Source organism: Triplophysa rosa, linkage group LG17 (assembly GCF_024868665.1).
Source record: "Triplophysa rosa linkage group LG17, Trosa_1v2, whole genome shotgun sequence".
NCBI lineage: Eukaryota > Metazoa > Chordata > Actinopteri > Cypriniformes > Nemacheilidae > Triplophysa > Triplophysa rosa.
The window spans coordinates 20,671,475-20,689,190 of NC_079906.1; the positions used below are offsets into that span (position 1 = coordinate 20,671,475).

Sequence of the window (17,716 nt, forward strand, 5' to 3'; positions counted from 1 at the left end):
TTAAAAGTAACCTTCTTTTTACATATACATTTATGTATTTAAATATTGACACATTTAGCGTTGCTATAGTATATTATGGTGAGACCAAATAATCTGACGTCACATCTGTGGTTCATAGTGGTTCTTTATTCTTCGGTACAGGGTTTAAGATCTCAAGTCTTTATTGAATTCAATCAAGTATTCATACAGAGTTCTGCATGTTCACAAACAACAAGCATTCCTCACACATATTGGCAGACAAATATAAAAAGGTGAGGGTGTTTTTTTTTCTTTTCGTTTTTCTGTTTTTGCAGATGGCATGTCAAGGCACTATTTTAACATAAATATGTGACCCTTCTACACGATTAGATGACAACACAATAAAAACATCTGACAGATTACATTTTACCCCATCATGAACAAAGTCCAAAGCCTCATTAAATATATATATATATATATATATATATATACTGTATATATGTATAAAACCAAAAGTTTGAGGTTCTAGCTAAGTGTGTGTGCTCAAAATACTCGCCATCTTCGAGCGTTTGCTCTTAAAGTTGGACGTGTACGGCTGTAGACCTGTAACGGAAGTGACTTAAAGGATGCAGACCGCACAAATGCAGTGAAAATGTGTTTTACGGGAGAGGGTTAGGAATTCATCCAGGGGTGCTGTAGACACTTGGCCGCAGTAGCGCGGTTTTCTGGTAAGAACTCAAGCATGGTGAGCAAAAAGTCGCTGAACTGCGCCGCCTGATCCAGTGGCCACTCGTACTTCTCCAGTAAGACCTCGAACAGTGCCCAAGGCTTCAGGTTGGCGATGTGTCGCAGCTCACCTACACAAACACACACAAATCAAACTCATGTAAAGTCAAGGACGGCACAACTGGCCTATTTTCCAGTAGAGTAAAAAATGAGCTCGGTGCTGCATGAAAGTAAAAGGAGAATGATGAATATGGTCAGAGTATTTGGTGATTCGCCACAGAAAAAAACTGAATTAACTAATTCAATTTGAAGTGTGGCCATTTAAACATCTTATCACTGAAGTTAAAACGGATAAACCCAGGCTTGATGTTGGAGAAGAAGAGAAAAAACAGATGAGAACTATAATTATATATGACACCATTTCAACAGTCCTGCTGCTCAAGAGTGTTTCGTCCACATTTCTCAGCGGATTAGTAACCAAACGCAGACACTTTGCTAATGGGCTGATCTTCTTCGCGGCTGCGCTGAGCTAATAATATCCTGACATATCATTATGGCACTGGAAAACTGTGTTAGAATAACCGCTGCGCTCATAAAAGTGTTGTGTGCTCTCTCTATGACAATCTCTGAAGGTTTGATGGCCTTTACAGCTTTAAGTTGCTTTAACACGACAAACAACATGTTTTTGACTTGAAGGAAACCAGCAAATGCCAGTAATTAAATCAAAAGTTCAGGGATGTGCAATCCTGCTTCTGTTCACAATATTCATGCCACCCTGTTTACCTGCTGTTTGAACAGGACGGGAACAAAACTCTCAGCGCAATTTCAACTGAAGCCTTCAAGTCTGTGACTTAATATCATAAATGTATAATGTCAGACTGTTTATTTCAGTAAATCTCACCTCTGCGGTTGAAATATTCTCTGGAGTATCTGCCTGAGAGGGCGAAATGTGGAGGAATGGTGCCCAACAGCTCAATGACGTGAGCTATGTGATCTAGAAAAAAGGAAACGATTTGACACACTTCTGTGAATAATCATTATAAATATCGCTGCTGTCCTTCTGAAAACTCGTATCTGCATATTTTGTGATTTTATTTTTTGCCGTAAATCATTATCATTGGTCATCTTTTTATATCCGTCACTTGGTTTTGCAAATATCTAACCAATAAAAAGTATTCAAAAGTGCTTGTCAACTTTGACAATACAGTAAAAATATAAAATGTATTTACTTTATTTATTTAAAACACTGTAATAAAGACATGGATATTTACTTAAAATTTATGGTAACAATATTACACAAAATATTTGTAGGTACTTTAAAGCGTATTTTTAACGCAATATTCCGTGAATAAATCAAGTAAAATGACCTCAATTATTTAAGCACATGTCACATGATAAACTTTTTTTACAGTGTATAAAATGACTTCAAACTTAAATCTCATACTAGGAACGCAGAATATGTTTGTCATCATATAATAACAATTTTACTAGACTGAATTGTCAAATTATTTTATCTTGACAACAGTTTATATGTCTTTTTTATATCTGAAAGCTCCAAAAAGGCAGAACGATATTGACTTTATTTTGGCTATCCTATCTGTCATCTCTCTAATGTCAAATTCATTTCATCGCTTTACAAGCCAAGATCTCTGACCTTCATCTCTAGTGTAGTCCTCTCCTGAATGAGGCTCAAACAGATAATCACCGGTCGCCAACTCGAACGCCTGTCGAGAAACAATCACAACATATGAACTGGCACCTTTAGAGTAAACAGAATTGTGCAGATACGGATATGACAAAACAAAACAAAACAAAACAAAACAAAACAAGTAACAGCGGTTGCAATGGTTGCAGAGGGTTAGTTTGATGAATGCTGATTAGAGATGAATGAGTTCGTACCATACACCCAGTGCTCCATATGTCAGCAGGGGGTCCGTATTCTGCGCCGATCAGCACCTCCAGAGCTCGGTACTGACGAGTCTGGATGTCCTCTGTAAAGTGCTTGTGCTGAGAGAGAAGACATTTCCCGGCATTAACACAGCTTTTTTTAATAATTCAAACGTGTGTAAATATTTCAGAGCTTGTTATTTTACAAGCAGGGAATGAGATGTTGCTTACCACCCAGCATGCGTTGCCAAGATCTGCAATCTTAATGTGTATCTTGTCCGCGTTCTGAGGGTCTAGAGGATTCACCAAGAAATCAGCAGCAGAGAACGCTGGGAAAAAAACAGCGAAGACGATAAAGTAAGGCTCAACTCACAGCAGCTTTTTTCCTCTTGCTTTTAGAAGTTCACGTACAGTTGGGCGAGAGCAGCGAGCGTTCTGTGGAGTATCCCGACAGAGCGGACACAGCCGACTCGGAGGTAGCAGACAGGAGGGATCCAGACATGCCCGACAGAGCAGAACCGGAACTGGAGAAATCCAGCGGTCCACAGCCATTACAGCTCTCCTCCAGCCACGATGAGCCCGACTCTGGACTGCCTTTACACGGACCATTACCGTTCACTGCAACACACAGAGAAACATCATTTCTGGAGGTTGCCTCAACATTTGAACACCAGAAGGTATAGAGAAAGTGCATCTCATCAGCCTGTGACTGGCCATCTTCTCGTCATCATAAAATAAGTACAGAAACATCACGCAATTCTGCTTACTCTGTGTGTTTTCTTCGTCCTCTTTTGCATCCTCGCCGAGTCTCCAGAGCGCTCCGTCCAGCTCCTCCATCCTCTGAAGATCCAGCAGTCTCTCGTCCAGCAGACGCTGCTGCCGCTTTGCCTTCCTCTTCAACTTCTTCTTCTTATTCTTTGACAACTTACCCATCTAGACACACACACACACACAAGTGGAAACAGCGAGTTACAGTTTCAAAGTGCTGAACTAAAAAACTACAAAACCAAACTGCAGATCCGTAACACCTCTCGCTCGCAGGACGCCAGATCAACACGTGCAAATATGACTCTCATTAAGTTTAGTGAACAAACTCATCTCATGAACTGCGGGAGGATTTTAAGGTGTTGTTACTGTGGCGTTTGCCAAGACAAGCGCGCCTGATATTAGTGCAAAAATTGGTCCTGCGTTGATTTTACATTAGGCATATATGACACCTTATTAAAACATGCTTATCGAGGACGTTTCTAAAGATCACTTTCATTATTTAAACATCGCACAGACTTGAAGAGAGGACCTGTGCCATGTCTGAAGGCCAGAATCTTGTTGAGATTCCTGCTTAGCAACACCCTGGCAACCACCTACAGCACCCTAGCATCATGGCAGTGAGGTTTACGTGGACAAGCCACCCACAGAAAACGCAGTTTCGTTTGACGCGCTCTTACAGAAACTATTAGAGAATAAGGTTGGTGTGGCGTAACTGTAAGGTTTATAGTTCAAGCTGTAAACCCCTCAACCAGTCATTTTCAGATCATCGCTAAGTGTACAATGACGCAGCACAAACAGAATTCTGCAGAGGGGGTTATCTGACACTGCTGCGCCATTTCCAGCTCTGGGACTATTTTGGGATGGCAGCTCTGTTGTTGGATGGAGCCGTGACCCGTCCGCCCTACTATAAAGCTTACTGGACTGGACTGTACTGACCTCATTAACTCATGAGCGTCTGGCACTGTCTGTAGAAGCAGTGCTGAGAGTTATAAATGACACCTCCTGGGGTTGATATATATTTATTAGAGGTACAGGACTGTATTACAAGTGTTGTGCTCCCGTTACTGTACATCAAATAAGAGCAAACTTCTAAACCTTGACATTTATAAACGCTGAAGTCTTGAACACGTAAAGAGCAATGACCAATAACATCTTTCGTTCCTCTAGTGAGGTTACTGCTTGCACATTTAAAAGGTCCAGTCACAGTGTAGGAAATTTAGCGGCATCTAGTGGTGACGTTGCAAATTGCAACCAACGGCTCACTCCACCCCTCCCTTTTGAAGCACTACGGAGGCTGACACAGAACTAAGATGTTCTCTTTCATTCTAAGATAATAAAAACATTTCTTCTTCTTCATTACCTAAGGTCTTTTATAACCCTCCGAAGACATGGTTATGTATATTATATTGCATATATCTGTCAATAGATCCTTCTAAAATGACTAGGGATGCACCGAAATGAAAATTCTTGGCCGAATAAAAATGAAACACTTGGCCGAATGCCGAATACTGAACACCGAACATGGCTTTTCGTATTTCTTCTATTTATTTAAGCCAATTTTTTCCCTATTGCATAAACTGAATGGTCAAAAAGCTTTTAATATTTTGTCTTGCTTTCAATATAATACAATATAGTTTAAAATAAAATTGAGCAAAACAAGTTAATAAAAAAAACTTTGAGCCCTCTCCCTTCTTGAATAGCCTATATTAGGCCTATAGCAGACTGCTGAAAGAATGTACTGTATTCTGTACCCCTATAACAAAACACTTATAAAGACGCTTTCATATCTATTCATATTTTCGGTTGCCAAACATTCAGTGCATCCCTAAAAATTACACACAGCACCTTCAAAACAGGTACATATGTCTACATAGATGAACACGCAAATCATTAATAAGCCATTGCTAGAACATCTCGGAACTTTTACAGGTGAAGAGCAAAACATAACGCAGAGAAAAATAACAATTATTAAGAGAAACTACATCAAAGTAAGACATAATAAAGTAAAGATGAAGATGAATAAGATACTGCAGATCATTAGGCACATTAGCAGTTATCAACTTAAAATACGATAACACGTTAACATAATAAGGCTAAGTGAACCACGACACCATTCATATCTCATATACCAGCCTTCAAAGAAAATATTTCTCAGATGTCTTTTTCATTTTTCCAATTACAGAGACAGTCCTGCTTTTATGTCATTCATCTCATTTATATTCAGGAGAGAGGAAAAAAGTGACCGTAATTCCTGAAATCGCACTCAACCACGAGGAGGTGTCTGAAATAAAAGCAGGACACAGGGAACACGTTCCTGTCTGAGAAAAGCTAACAGCAGACGTCTACTAACTACTGTACTCTCAAGAACGTCACGTTCAACTTTTCTTTCACAGGGGAAATAACAGGCAGAAGGAGGAGCTTGTTTGATTCCCCAGCATGCAAAATCCTTTAACAAGGTCTTATGATGTTAGTAAAGAATTCACAGTGTAAAATCAGCACATGTGTGGGGCGGCACAGAGCCTTGAGACCAAATCCACTGATGGGGTGAAGAAAGAAGAAAAAGAAATCAAATTGAATGCACTGCAAGTAAAGCGTCTGCAAAAGCATATATGTAAATGATTTCTCTGCGTATGTAGCTCATACACTCCGTGTTTATGTGTTCATTAAATCAGCCATAAAAAATATTTATCAGCACCAGACAAAATCAAACAATCCCCAGAAAAATAAAAGCCCATTTTATATGTGAAATGACCGCTTTCCCCACATCAGTGGATCTGGTCTCAGCCGTGTACATCCGGCACCTTTCCCAGTCCTTCATGCCCTTATATCTAAAGGGGCGGGGGTGAGTTAGGGGTCAGCAGGCACATGTGTCATTTCACCAGGACAATACTACATCCTCTCTGTATTTCAGCAGGCACAGCTCTCAACGTACCTGTTTTTCCCTGGGGGCGGTGCTAACTGCCGTCAGAACAGAAGAGAAAAGAGGGAAAGGACAGAAGACCATGATAATAATTACAATAGTTACCAACGAAAACAGAGAAAGAAAAGATAGGACACGGTTAGAAGCCAAACGGACAACAGCAAAGGAATGAGAAATGATGGGCTTCATATTCACCAGAAGCAGAGGAGAAATGACCACAGCATGCACATCCATTCAACAGCACATTTCTACGCAAACTCAACAGATGCACAATTTTATCTTGTTCAACTAGCATATGTCTATGACTATTGCAAAAGCATGTCATCACGCATTGAGGTTCAATTTCCTTCAGCAAACTAAAGATACTTTCCAAAGAATACACTATTGCAATTTTTGGATTAACATTTGTATATGGGAATAAAACGTATGATGTATGATATTTTGGGTATCCCTGGATTCTGCCACTTCTCCACACATTATATACTCCACACACTTTCAATATTGTCTATGTTGTAATGCATCTGTTATGTAAGCAAAGATAAGTCTTAAATTAGCCTGACTTGAGTCACACGACCGGCAATAAAGAACTGAATCTTATAGACGTACCGGAGGAACCGGAAGGGGGCGGAGCTCCAGCCTTCTGCCATAACGTGGCTTCGGCCGCCAGCCGTCTCACGTACACCTCATTCACATCCAGCAGGATGTTCTCTGGCTTTATATCTGTATGGATGATCTTGCACTTCGTGTGCAAGTAATCCAAACCCTCAAGGACCTGGAGGAGAGAGAAAAAAGGAACAATGAGGTCCGAATCATATCTCAAGAAACATCGAAACGCTGCTTTATGCAGACGTGTGTTCAAGTGCAAAAGAATTTCAAAACATGTTTAAAGGCTGAAGCATAATCTAGTCAACATATCTAATTCATGCGGAGCTTTCATTGGGTTTAAGACACGGAATAAATGGGACTGTATATGAGACTCGCCTGTCTGAGAATGCTCTTCACACAGATGAGAGGCAAACCCATGTAGTTGGACTTAATGATCCATTTGAGAAGCTGGTGCCCGAGCACCTCCAGTACCATACACACATCTGACATATCAGAGAGTCAAGGACAGAAAGAGCTCAAACACACATGCTGCTTTAAAAGTAAACCGACACATGATTGCATGAATGAAAATTAAATTGACCTAATGTGTATTAGATAAAAGCGAATTGAATACAATGCAAAATAAATATTGTAGGATGGGGAGACTATGTATTTGATTGAATTGTTAAAAAAGTTACATCAGAGCCGTTGAGTGTTACACTTGTATATTCTAACGTGCTTCATGACAACTAGGGCTGTCAATCGATTAATCGCATCCAGAATAAAAGTTTGTTTTTACATAATATAGGTCCGTGTACTGTGCAGGATAATTTTGTATTTATAGTACAAATACATGCATTTATTTAATAAACATGTAAATATAATATACAGTACATTATTGTAAATTGAAATTAATCGCATGCAGAATAAATGTTTGTGTTGACATAATATATGTCTGTGTACTGTGCATATTAATTTGGTACTTATAAACACATACACGTAAACATATTAAGGAAATATTTTCATGTATTTACATACTTATATTGACCAATAATTTAAATGATATATAAATCATTTCTTACTCTTTCTTCTAAATATATGCATGTGTGTGTGTATGTTTTTATAAATACAAAATGAATATGCACAGTACCACAGACATACATTATGTACTGTAAACACAAACCTTAATTCTGGATGCGATTAATCGCAATTAATCGTTTCGCAGCCCTAAAATAAATACATCTAAATATTTGTATGTGTACTATAAATACAAAATTATCATGCACAGTACACAGACAAACATTGGGCCTCATTCATGAAACATTCGTAAATATTAAATTCCGAGTAATTTGCGCGTAAAAAAGACCTACACGAAAACTTTCCTCCGAATTCACAAATACTTCGTAAACGTCAGATTTCGTAGTAAAATCTGCGAATGTTAATGAATTCCAATTATTCCTAAACAGGGCGCGCATGTTCGCTCATTCACAATTAGCATAATGCCCGCCTATGAATTACAGCTACGTAAATTACGTATCTCGGAATGCTGGAATCCTCTAGACTTCATTCTCTGGTTTGGCTACATTATATTGCATAAATGCATAAGAGACTAATAGTATATGCTTACCAATAAATTAATCAATTAAACCGTGTCTACAAAAGCTTTTTAGCCAGCTGAAATAATACCTGGTGCTCTTCTGAAAATAACCCACTGGTGGCTCTTGAGAACGCTTTGGAGGCACTTCACGTTATTCCGGAGATGCGTTGGTTGCTGTGATTTGAAATATCATCCGCAAAAGTTATCCTACTTGTTGCTAGTATCTTATTTTGAAGAATATTACTGAATATGAAAATTCTGTAATAATATTAACTTCTCCATTGTTGTGTACGATGGTTGGCCAATGTCGCGTTTGTCCCGCCTCTTCTCCACTGTGATTGGACGGCTGTGTAAAAAAGCACAGAGCTCTGCGTTTTACCCAAAGTTAAAAAGTAAAAAATAATAAAAGACAGGGCAAAAAAACTTGTGAAATATCATTATGATACACAGTGCAGCAAAATGCAGTGTCATCAGTTTGTCTGAAAGATTACAGAACGTTACGTGCGGTTTTACGCACCATTTACACGTGGTATGGAGCTTTTCAAAAAACCAACATTTTGAAAATACGAACATTTGAATGAATCAGAAAATTTACGTTAGAATGACTTTACAAACCATTTACACAAAGATTTGTTCTACTCGTGTTTCATAAATGAGGCAAACACAAACTTATTCTGGATGCGATTAATCGCAATTAATCGCTTGACAGCCCTAATGAAAACCAATTTTTTTTGTAAAATAAGATTTAGATTTTTTTTTTTTTTTTTAGATTTAGATTTTAAATAACATGCAGTCATAAACCATCCACAAAGCGACAGGGACATTTATAAAGTAAAAAGGCACTAGAATGATGTCACAAAGGATACGAACACCGTTGACGCCAGAGATTTTAAAATCATCGATGAGCTGAACTATCCTCTCACGTTTAGTGTCTGTGGGGTCACTGTCTCTCACCTGAAATAAAACATCGCTCTAAGATGCATATCATTGCCTTCAACGCGTTTTCATGGATCAGATTCTCACACTTACACATTTCAGTAGTTTAATCTCATCCAGAGCTGTTTCTGTGTAGTGCTGGGCGCTTTTCACCACTTTAAGTGCAACAAATCGTTTCCGTCTACAAACAGACCAAAATCATCAAACACTGAGGACAGCTCATTCATACGCATAATCTGACATCTTGGCATCATGTTTGGAGCTACATCTAGTCCCAGGACAGCAGTTTAATCTCTGAGATTAAGATTAAAACAGATTCTGACATGTAAAGTACTCACTGTAGATCCCAACACAGCCATACAGTAGAGAAATGACCCCAGCCCAGTTTTCTGACCACGTGATATCTGCCGTTAAACAGATCTCCAATCTTCACGGGATAATACCCTCCTAAAAGAGAGAGGAAACCAGATTATATAAACCTAAAACCAAGTTATTTAACCAGACTATAATACTGCCGAGTTATAAAATCTATGACATTTGGAGTAGAGATAGGGAGCAGGGAGACATTCCTCGCAAAACAATAAAAAACATCAACCGCAAAATCCTCCCAACCCTCAACATCCTTTTTTGATGTAAATCATACCTTTACAGTAATCTGACGGATTCTCTTGTTCCTCATCATCTGACCCGAGTAATTCAGCCGGCGGCGGGGAAAACTCTGGAGGGGGAGGGCTCAAAGCCTGCGGTGGCGTTGTCTGATTGGACGGGGCTTGTGGAGTGGGAGGAGTTGTGGAGAGAATTGAAGGTAGGCCAGGTGAATGTGCGATGGGAGTTGAAAATGTTCCTGCGGATGAGACTGTGCAGGGTGACGAAACCACTGGTATGGAAACATCTTGTGGGAGGGGGGCCGGAGGCTGGAGGTCTGGGGGGCTCTGGGAGAGGTTTAACGGGGGCGTCGGTGGCGAATCTGGAGGTGTGGCGGATCTGTGAATGGTGAGAATGTGGCACAGTTCATCGGACGGGATCTGGGGTCTGTAGGGCAATAAATAAAAACGAAAACGTTTACACGTCACAGTGACTTGATTACATCAACAGTTCAACCCTTAACGAAATGTTACGTATGACATATGTGTAGTCTAGCACAAATGTAGTCATGAGGTATAGCATGTTACTATTTATAATCAAGTATTGCAGATGACCATAAATAATAAATGAGCAGTTTTTTTTATGAGACGTCTCCAGTTGTGGTATCAGGTCCTATGGCTTCAAGGGATAGTTCTCCCAAAACTAAAATTCTTTCATATTTATTCACCTTCGGGTCAGTCAAAACCTCCTGCATATGACTCTTTCTTCACTGGAACACAAAAGAAGATATTTTGAGAAATGTGTCAGTGGTTTTGTGTCCATACAATGGAAGTCAATGGGGACCAGTGTTGTTTGGTTACCAACGTTCTTCAAAATATCTTCTTTTGTGTTCTGCAGAAGAAAGTCATACAGGTTTGGAATGACAGTCTATGCTATCAACATACAGTCTTAATGTAAAGCCGCTGTGTATTAACCAGCCTGACCAGTGTATTTATTTATTAATAATAAACAACCGCGCATCAATGATTGACATGAATAACTATTGCGCATAATGTAAGCACACCATTGAAATGCGTGTCATTTCTTGTTCTGTTTTACGTGACATAAAATGTAATGTAAGCAGCTAGTGTAAATATAATTTCTTCTTAGAATATGATACTAGCACGTACAGTATACTGTACATCTGCTCTACACATTTGCATACTTCTGAAATGTTGTATTGACCTGTTATCATTTACCACAAATACATAATGTACGGTTTTAATTTTGTGTAAACTGTAAATGTTTCTTATTTAAACTAACCAGAAACATTTAGTGTGTGCTGCATGGATATAAAATAGGAGACCATATTGTTTGATAGTAGACGGGATAGTTCACCCAAAAATTCTGTAATCTTTTTCTCACCCTAATGTCATTCCAAACCTGTATGACTTTCTTTCTTCTGCCGAACACAAAAGAAGATATTATGAAAAATGACGGTAACCAAACAACATTGGACCCCCATCCTTGACTTCCATTGTATAGATACAAAACAAAAGAGACATTCTTCAAAATATCTTCTTTTGTGTTCTGCAGAAAAAAACGAGTCATGCACCGCTTTTAAATGACATGAGGGTAATTTTAATTTAGGGTGAACTATCACTTTAACACGCAACAACCTCTCAGCATCACAACATTATACAATAAGTGTATTTTTCACATTGTTTTCACGGATGTGTTCAAATAAGCTCGACATGCATGTGCAGAGAGGGAGGGCCATGAGTCAATATGTCTATCTGAAGAAGTGACTCCCATGGCCACCCTCCTTTGTATTTTTAGCAGCAACTCAGATCTGGATCCTGCCCAGTCAGACGCACTCACCCCAGCTCCAAACCAGAGACCCCCACTGCTGCCCCTCTACGGTGCTTCTTATTCTTCTTCTTGGGTTTTTTGCCGTGATTGTGCTGAGGAAGGCTGTTATTACTGGTGGTTACTATCAGAGAGAATATATTACATTATAATACATTTAGACACGGCGTTCCAGCAAACGCACCCCCACCCCCAGTCACTATATATACACGCAAATAACGTAATGGAGGGCAATCCAACAACATGCATGAACACATCGAGGTTTTATTCCGACAGCAGGCTATATGAACGTATTAAAGTCATGCATTCATCAATGACCCATTAAATACTTCAAACGAAACAACAAATCAGTGTGAATCAAAAAATGAGCTTCTGTGAGCGTGCTCGCGCTTAGCTCAAACGCTAACACGGGCTCCAGTTATCAAAACAAGCGTCATTTAAACCGCCTGACGAGACGACACAGTTTTGTTTATACTCAACACGCATAATTCATCCAGGGATATGAACATGTTCACGGTTGTTTGGTTGTATTTGAATAAAAAAACATTCTCACCGTTCATTGATATCATCGGGACAGCTGTCACCGCACGCACGTTAACGCAAGTAAGTTCTGCGCATGCGCGCTGCGGCCGTACTGACAGCAGCCCGTGTGTGGCTCTATGGCTCATAAAAAAAGTTATATGCGATACATATTATGAATATGTGTATACATATTTGTTTATATATTAGGCGAACAGTTTATTCTAATATATAATAAAGAATGATCTTTAATTAATGCTACGTATTCGTACGTATTCCCCAAACCATTAAAATTACTACAATATGATACCGTTACGCAGATTTGCATTTTTTGAAGCCGGAAATTGATGCATTAATGAATTTTGCTTTATTGGCAAAAATCTGCTTTTTAACAAACATGTCAGGCTGTGCTCAGCAAGCAATCATACTTGGTTTATTTGCCCAAAATGTAATGAGTTTGACACCAGCTTTATATTTTGTTGTTATTACTGCTGGCTGTAAAAGTAATTTGCACCTTGGGGGAAAATAAAGATAACCTTGACTTCTATGGCATTGTGAAGAAGCATCTTTATTTTTGACAGTGTAGACCGAGACACAACCAAAAATGTATTAACCTCGAGTAAAACTGATCAAATCTAGGTCTCTCGCAAGTTCACTTGCTAAACAACACAAGCGTCTATTCTTTTTTTGGAAAGCAAAAATGTGGGTGCACTGTCAACAAAGGCACAAAATTAAAACACAATTGTCTTCATTGTTAAAATTATAGCTTTATTTTTTCCAGATACAAATTTCCATTTCACTCATTTTAACGTTTCAAATTGGCTCCCAATTTCTCCTCAATGTAGAGAGCAAATCTATCCAAGTTGAAAAAAAAGAAAGAAAAAGAACATGTTCTCTTGACAATATGTACAATCACATATACACAATTGTTAGCAAACTATACACAATACAAATACAAAAGAGTAAGTCTTGGGTCTAAGTTCTCTTTTAAGCCCAACTTCATTAGAAAATTATCATATACAGTATTTTTTTACCCCTGTATAAAAAGTTGTGTAAAACCCGGTGCTTTATTCACACCCACGATCCTTCACACAATGGGCTTAATTGTATATCTGCAAAGATAAAAAGCAGTACTTCACATGACAGGTCAAACAGTAAATTGTTGTAGTCTGTACAAAAAAAACGTCGTTTCGCTGGGTTAAGCAGTCTCTCTGCTTTCTCTCAGAGAAATGAGTGTAACAACAGGAGATTTACCAAAAACCTCACCATCATCTACAAAAGCAGAACTAATACTTACAAACGCTCACGCACGCACGCACGCACACACACGCCGCGCGTGCGCCATTCGCAGACAGACACGGAGGGCTACACTTGTGTTTATGAGACTCATGCACTCATAATGCAGTCTGTGGAGCAAACCTTCCGTAAACCACACCAATCAAAAAATCCAATCAAATCTCAAGCATGCATCGGTCCATAATCCTCAACAAAACACATCAAGAGGCCAAACACATTCAACAGCCCAATAAACACACATAGGATAAGCAAATGAATACGCTTAGTTATTGTTTACCGTTTTAAAAACACAACCCCGTGCATACATTAGTATGATGAAGCTTAATAAGCTCAGAATCCCATAAATAAATGCAGGATCAGAGAAATACATTTGATATAGATGTCCGGATAGCATCTAAACCATATAAAGTAACAATCAGGGGTTTAGCAGAGACCCTTTTAAAGATAAATGAGAAAAAACATCCCCCCATTTCTATACATAAAGAGACTGGTGTTGAAATATATCTCTCAATTCAATCAAGCGATAAAAAACATTATGGGTCAGCCAACATGTAAACACAAAGTGCTTCGGGCAAACACAGTTTGTGAGCAAATTTAACAAGCAGAAAAGGTTCACAAAACACAGTTTAATGTCAAAATGCTAAAATAATTACAATTTACATCATCACCTTTGACACGTCAAGGTGAGAACAGATCAGTGTGGTGAAGTAAAAATGAATCCGGCTACATAAGAGCGCTTTGTCCTGAATCTGAGCCCTGTGATCCTGAGACACACATGCTGTCGCCCAACGACACGGCACTATTCATCTCCAGATTTGACCCTGATCTCCACAAATCTACAGGCAACAGCTGTGCCCGCAAGTTCATCAACTTCTCCATTTGGCAAGTAACGTCAAGCATGTGCACTTGAATTGGCAGACTTTATAAAACGTAACAAAGAAGGCACATTTGGCATTGGTGTATAAATAAGCAATATTTACAATATAATAAGTTAGTATCTATTCAGTGTACGATTTACACATCTCTCAATCCAAAGTCTGCTTTTCAAATCACTGAAACGGGGCGAAACGCAATTAAGATCTCTTCGCTTTTCAACCTAAAAGCCAACGATACAAACTGTCCCAGTTTCCTTTCAATATTTGCTGCACATCCCAGCTGCGCGTCTGAATTTAATTTAAGTCACATAATGCGTGGCATTGTGTCTTACAGCCGCGCTCTTCTCTCTTGTGCTATTGAATACCGAGCAGACGTTACAAGAATCTCACAAACCCTGTCAAGAACATGTCTCTGTCATATTTCAAAATCAAGAGAAATGAAAAATATATCTAGGATATAATTAGGCTTATCTTGAGTATTACTACGGATTTTTTGCATTGCGTTCCATTCTCATTTCAGTAAAAAATGGTTCTTAATATGCCCTTTTCTTAATTCAAAAGACGATTTCTTCTGTGAAATGGGACCTGGGCACGTCTATCAGATTTACCCATTTGGGAAACCGTATAGATGCAGGCACCCTGACGTGAGAATAAATATAGTGCTACAAACCAGAATTTCAGTCCCAAAGGTCACACTATTTAAGCATTTTCATCTCCGTGTGTGAAAATCTAAACATTTGAGATTCCAACAACAGCCGAAAACCAAAAATTGTGATCAGTCATTTTTTTGCATGCACACATAAAGCTACACAACGGCGTGCAAGACAACTTTTGTGCTCTTTTAACTCGTGGCACTTGCGCACGAAGACATTACAACTCTACAATGCTCCATGTAAAAGTTGCAGATATAATACTTTGTATATAGTACTTTGATCTGCAATACTAATGTGAAAACGTTAGTTATAGAAGGTCAATACCACACGGCCATGGACAGTTTTGAGTCTTGAGATTTGAAAATGAAAGAACACGGATTAAGATGAACATTTCCGAAACAAAATACTTTACACAGAAAAACCAGTAAACAGAGGCCGACATGATTGTAATGCTTGAACGGAGGTCTTCATGTGGCAGTCTGTGAAATCAATACCGTGGATTTGATCGCTTGAACAGAAGAACGGTAGAAAATGTCTCAGCTAGTCACAACGTATGTGAGAGCTCGGTAGCATCATGAAAATAGACTTGGGGTCAGAAAGTTTGAATCAAGTAAACTTCACATATTCGGCAGCTCCTTTCAGCCGATAAAACACCACGTTAACAAACAAGCGCACACACACACTTTCATTCAGTCGATACTACTTCCGGCAGTCCAAAGCCCCAGTCTAAAAAAACGTTCCATCTCTGATAGTTTAATTAAAAGGAAGTGACATTTACATCACTTCCTGTTCCCTTTTGAAGAATTTGCAGAATGTGAAAGGTTGTGGAAGCACACAGGGAGGAGTTTGCAGTTGACTGATCAGTCAATACTTAAGAAAAAGCATTGATCGGATTCTCAGATGTGATTATTCATGAGCCTAGAGGTCAAGGCCTAAAGGTCAGTGACTTTGTTCTCCACCAGTGCGGCGACCTGCTGGAGCCGATACGCCAACTGCATCTTTTGACCCGCTGCATCTTCTTCCAGAGACATGATGATCTACACACAAACATCCAGTTATACGAGAAATACAGAAATTTAACACAACAGTAAAACGTGAATGATTCACGCACTGACCTGATCGTAATATTTGTTGATATACTTGTACAGCTCATGCAAAGCCACCAAACTGTTCATCTCTGACGCGAAGCTCTACAAACACATGAATGAAATAAGTCAGTTTTAAAATATCAGACGATATTCATGTCTGTGGCAAATTATAACGAACCTCAACTATGAGCGATAGTAATCCACTTGTTACATAAATCGGAATTATTTTCATTATACAGAATGGTTAAAAAAATCGACATTTATTTTGACATTTAGCACAATATTTACAAACAGCATGCATTTGAGCTGGCATGGACATGACAGGCGACACATAATGATTCTTGGTATTACAAGCAAATGTAAATCAAATGTAAAAAAAGGTATATCAGACCTTGTAAATGAACATGGCCCTGCCGCAAATGAGTTTGTTTAAAAATAGCTCAAAATCGTTTTCATTATAACATCCATCCAGCTAAAATTGCTTCCAGTTTACCATTACGCTTTACTTCTAAAATGACGAGAAAGGTAAAAAACAGTCCGAGTGCTCACCCCTGACAGCTCTGTGAGAGTGGAGTTCATTTCTTGGTAACAACCGGACACAGCGTTGTGAATATCACCGTAGTACCTGCAAAATACGTGACGCGTTAATATAAAATATACAAGGTGATGATAGATTGTGATTTATTTGACTTTGATGCGTAATACAAATGTTTTGCTTTGATGCACAATGCTTTCTCACCTCTCCACCAGCTGCTTGTATCGTGGAATTTCTCTGGCGTACAACAACTTATTTACAGGCGAATCCTGAAGGACAGAGAAACAGCAATAAGATCTTGAATACATTCATAGGGTCTCTGGATTGACCACACTTTCTTTTCCTATTTCCACACGCACGCACGCACGCACGCACGCACGCACGCACGCACGCACGCACGCACGCACACACACACTTGCACGAGTCGCTCATAATGAGGTCACAGCTGGAGCGGTCATGAGGTTAATTGCTGTACTGACCCGGCCCACTTTGTGCTCAGATGTAGTGCAGGAATCAATGAAGGTCTGCGCGATAACGGAGAGGACAGCGTCGACGCTATCTGTCACCTGCACGTCAAAGACGAACTGAGGATTCTTCAAGATGTTCACCCAGAAACGCAGAGGTAAACTGAAGGTGGAGAAGACAAGGGTGCTTAGGAAAAAGTGTTCTGACCAATGAATAAAAACAAAACATTTTCTTAATCCGCATCATCATTTCAACAAATCTCAAACACACGTTTTGTAGATCCAAGTGATACTGGCGGTTCTGCTGACCTGTTTGTCTTCCAGATGTGCACCGTCTCTGGGTCGTCAATACCGTGTTTCTCTGCCATGTCGTCCAGAAAGTCAAAGAAGAATCTGACGGCAATCGGTGGAGGCCGTTTGGTGCTCAGTATGGCTACGAACACGTCATCCACAAACTTCTGCAAGGTGCCCTGAAG

At 39.3% G+C, this 17,716-nt stretch overlaps 2 protein-coding genes across 5 annotated transcripts in view; both read right to left on the reverse strand.

The window, feature by feature from the left end:
• Positions 1-86: 86 nt before the first annotated feature.
• Positions 87-12,447, reverse strand: srpk3 (SRSF protein kinase 3). The gene is made up of 16 exons (XM_057357093.1): positions 12,364-12,447; positions 11,823-11,934; positions 10,021-10,409; positions 9,716-9,824; positions 9,471-9,558; positions 9,308-9,395; positions 7,241-7,347; positions 6,866-7,031; positions 6,272-6,297; positions 3,339-3,504; positions 2,983-3,189; positions 2,803-2,900; positions 2,584-2,691; positions 2,339-2,408; positions 1,586-1,678; positions 87-815 (listed from the first exon to the last, which is right to left on the reverse strand). The coding sequence occupies exons 1-16, from the start codon at positions 12,377-12,379 to the stop codon at positions 631-633; spliced, it is 2,028 nt and encodes a 675-aa protein (XP_057213076.1). The 5' UTR covers positions 12,380-12,447; the 3' UTR covers positions 87-630.
• Positions 12,448-12,972: 525 nt separating this feature from the next.
• The window catches only part of plxnb3 (plexin B3), a 56,977-nt gene continuing 52,233 nt past the window's right edge, over positions 12,973-17,716 (reverse strand). For all 4 annotated transcript variants that reach the window (XM_057355887.1, XM_057355884.1, XM_057355888.1 and 1 more), the window contains exons 30-35: positions 17,550-17,710; positions 17,256-17,403; positions 16,981-17,045; positions 16,791-16,866; positions 16,269-16,343; positions 12,973-16,190 (exon numbers count right to left, since the gene is read on the reverse strand). In XM_057355887.1, the coding sequence (XP_057211870.1) occupies positions 16,086-16,190; positions 16,269-16,343; positions 16,791-16,866; positions 16,981-17,045; positions 17,256-17,403; positions 17,550-17,710 (630 nt within the window). In that variant the 3' untranslated portion in view covers positions 12,973-16,085. The remainder of the gene's footprint in view (positions 16,191-16,268; positions 16,344-16,790; positions 16,867-16,980; positions 17,046-17,255; positions 17,404-17,549; positions 17,711-17,716) is intronic.

Bases quoted from the DNA above. Each gene is read 5' to 3' on its own strand.
- srpk3 (XM_057357093.1), bottom strand. The intron at 9,825-10,020 runs GTATGATTTACA...TCTCTCTTTTAG, and splicing joins TCCGTCAGATTACTGTAAAG to GAGGGTATTATCCCGTGAAG. The intron at 3,505-6,271 runs GTACGTTGAGAG...GTGTGTGTCTAG, and splicing joins CCGCCCCCAGGGAAAAACAG to ATGGGTAAGTTGTCAAAGAA.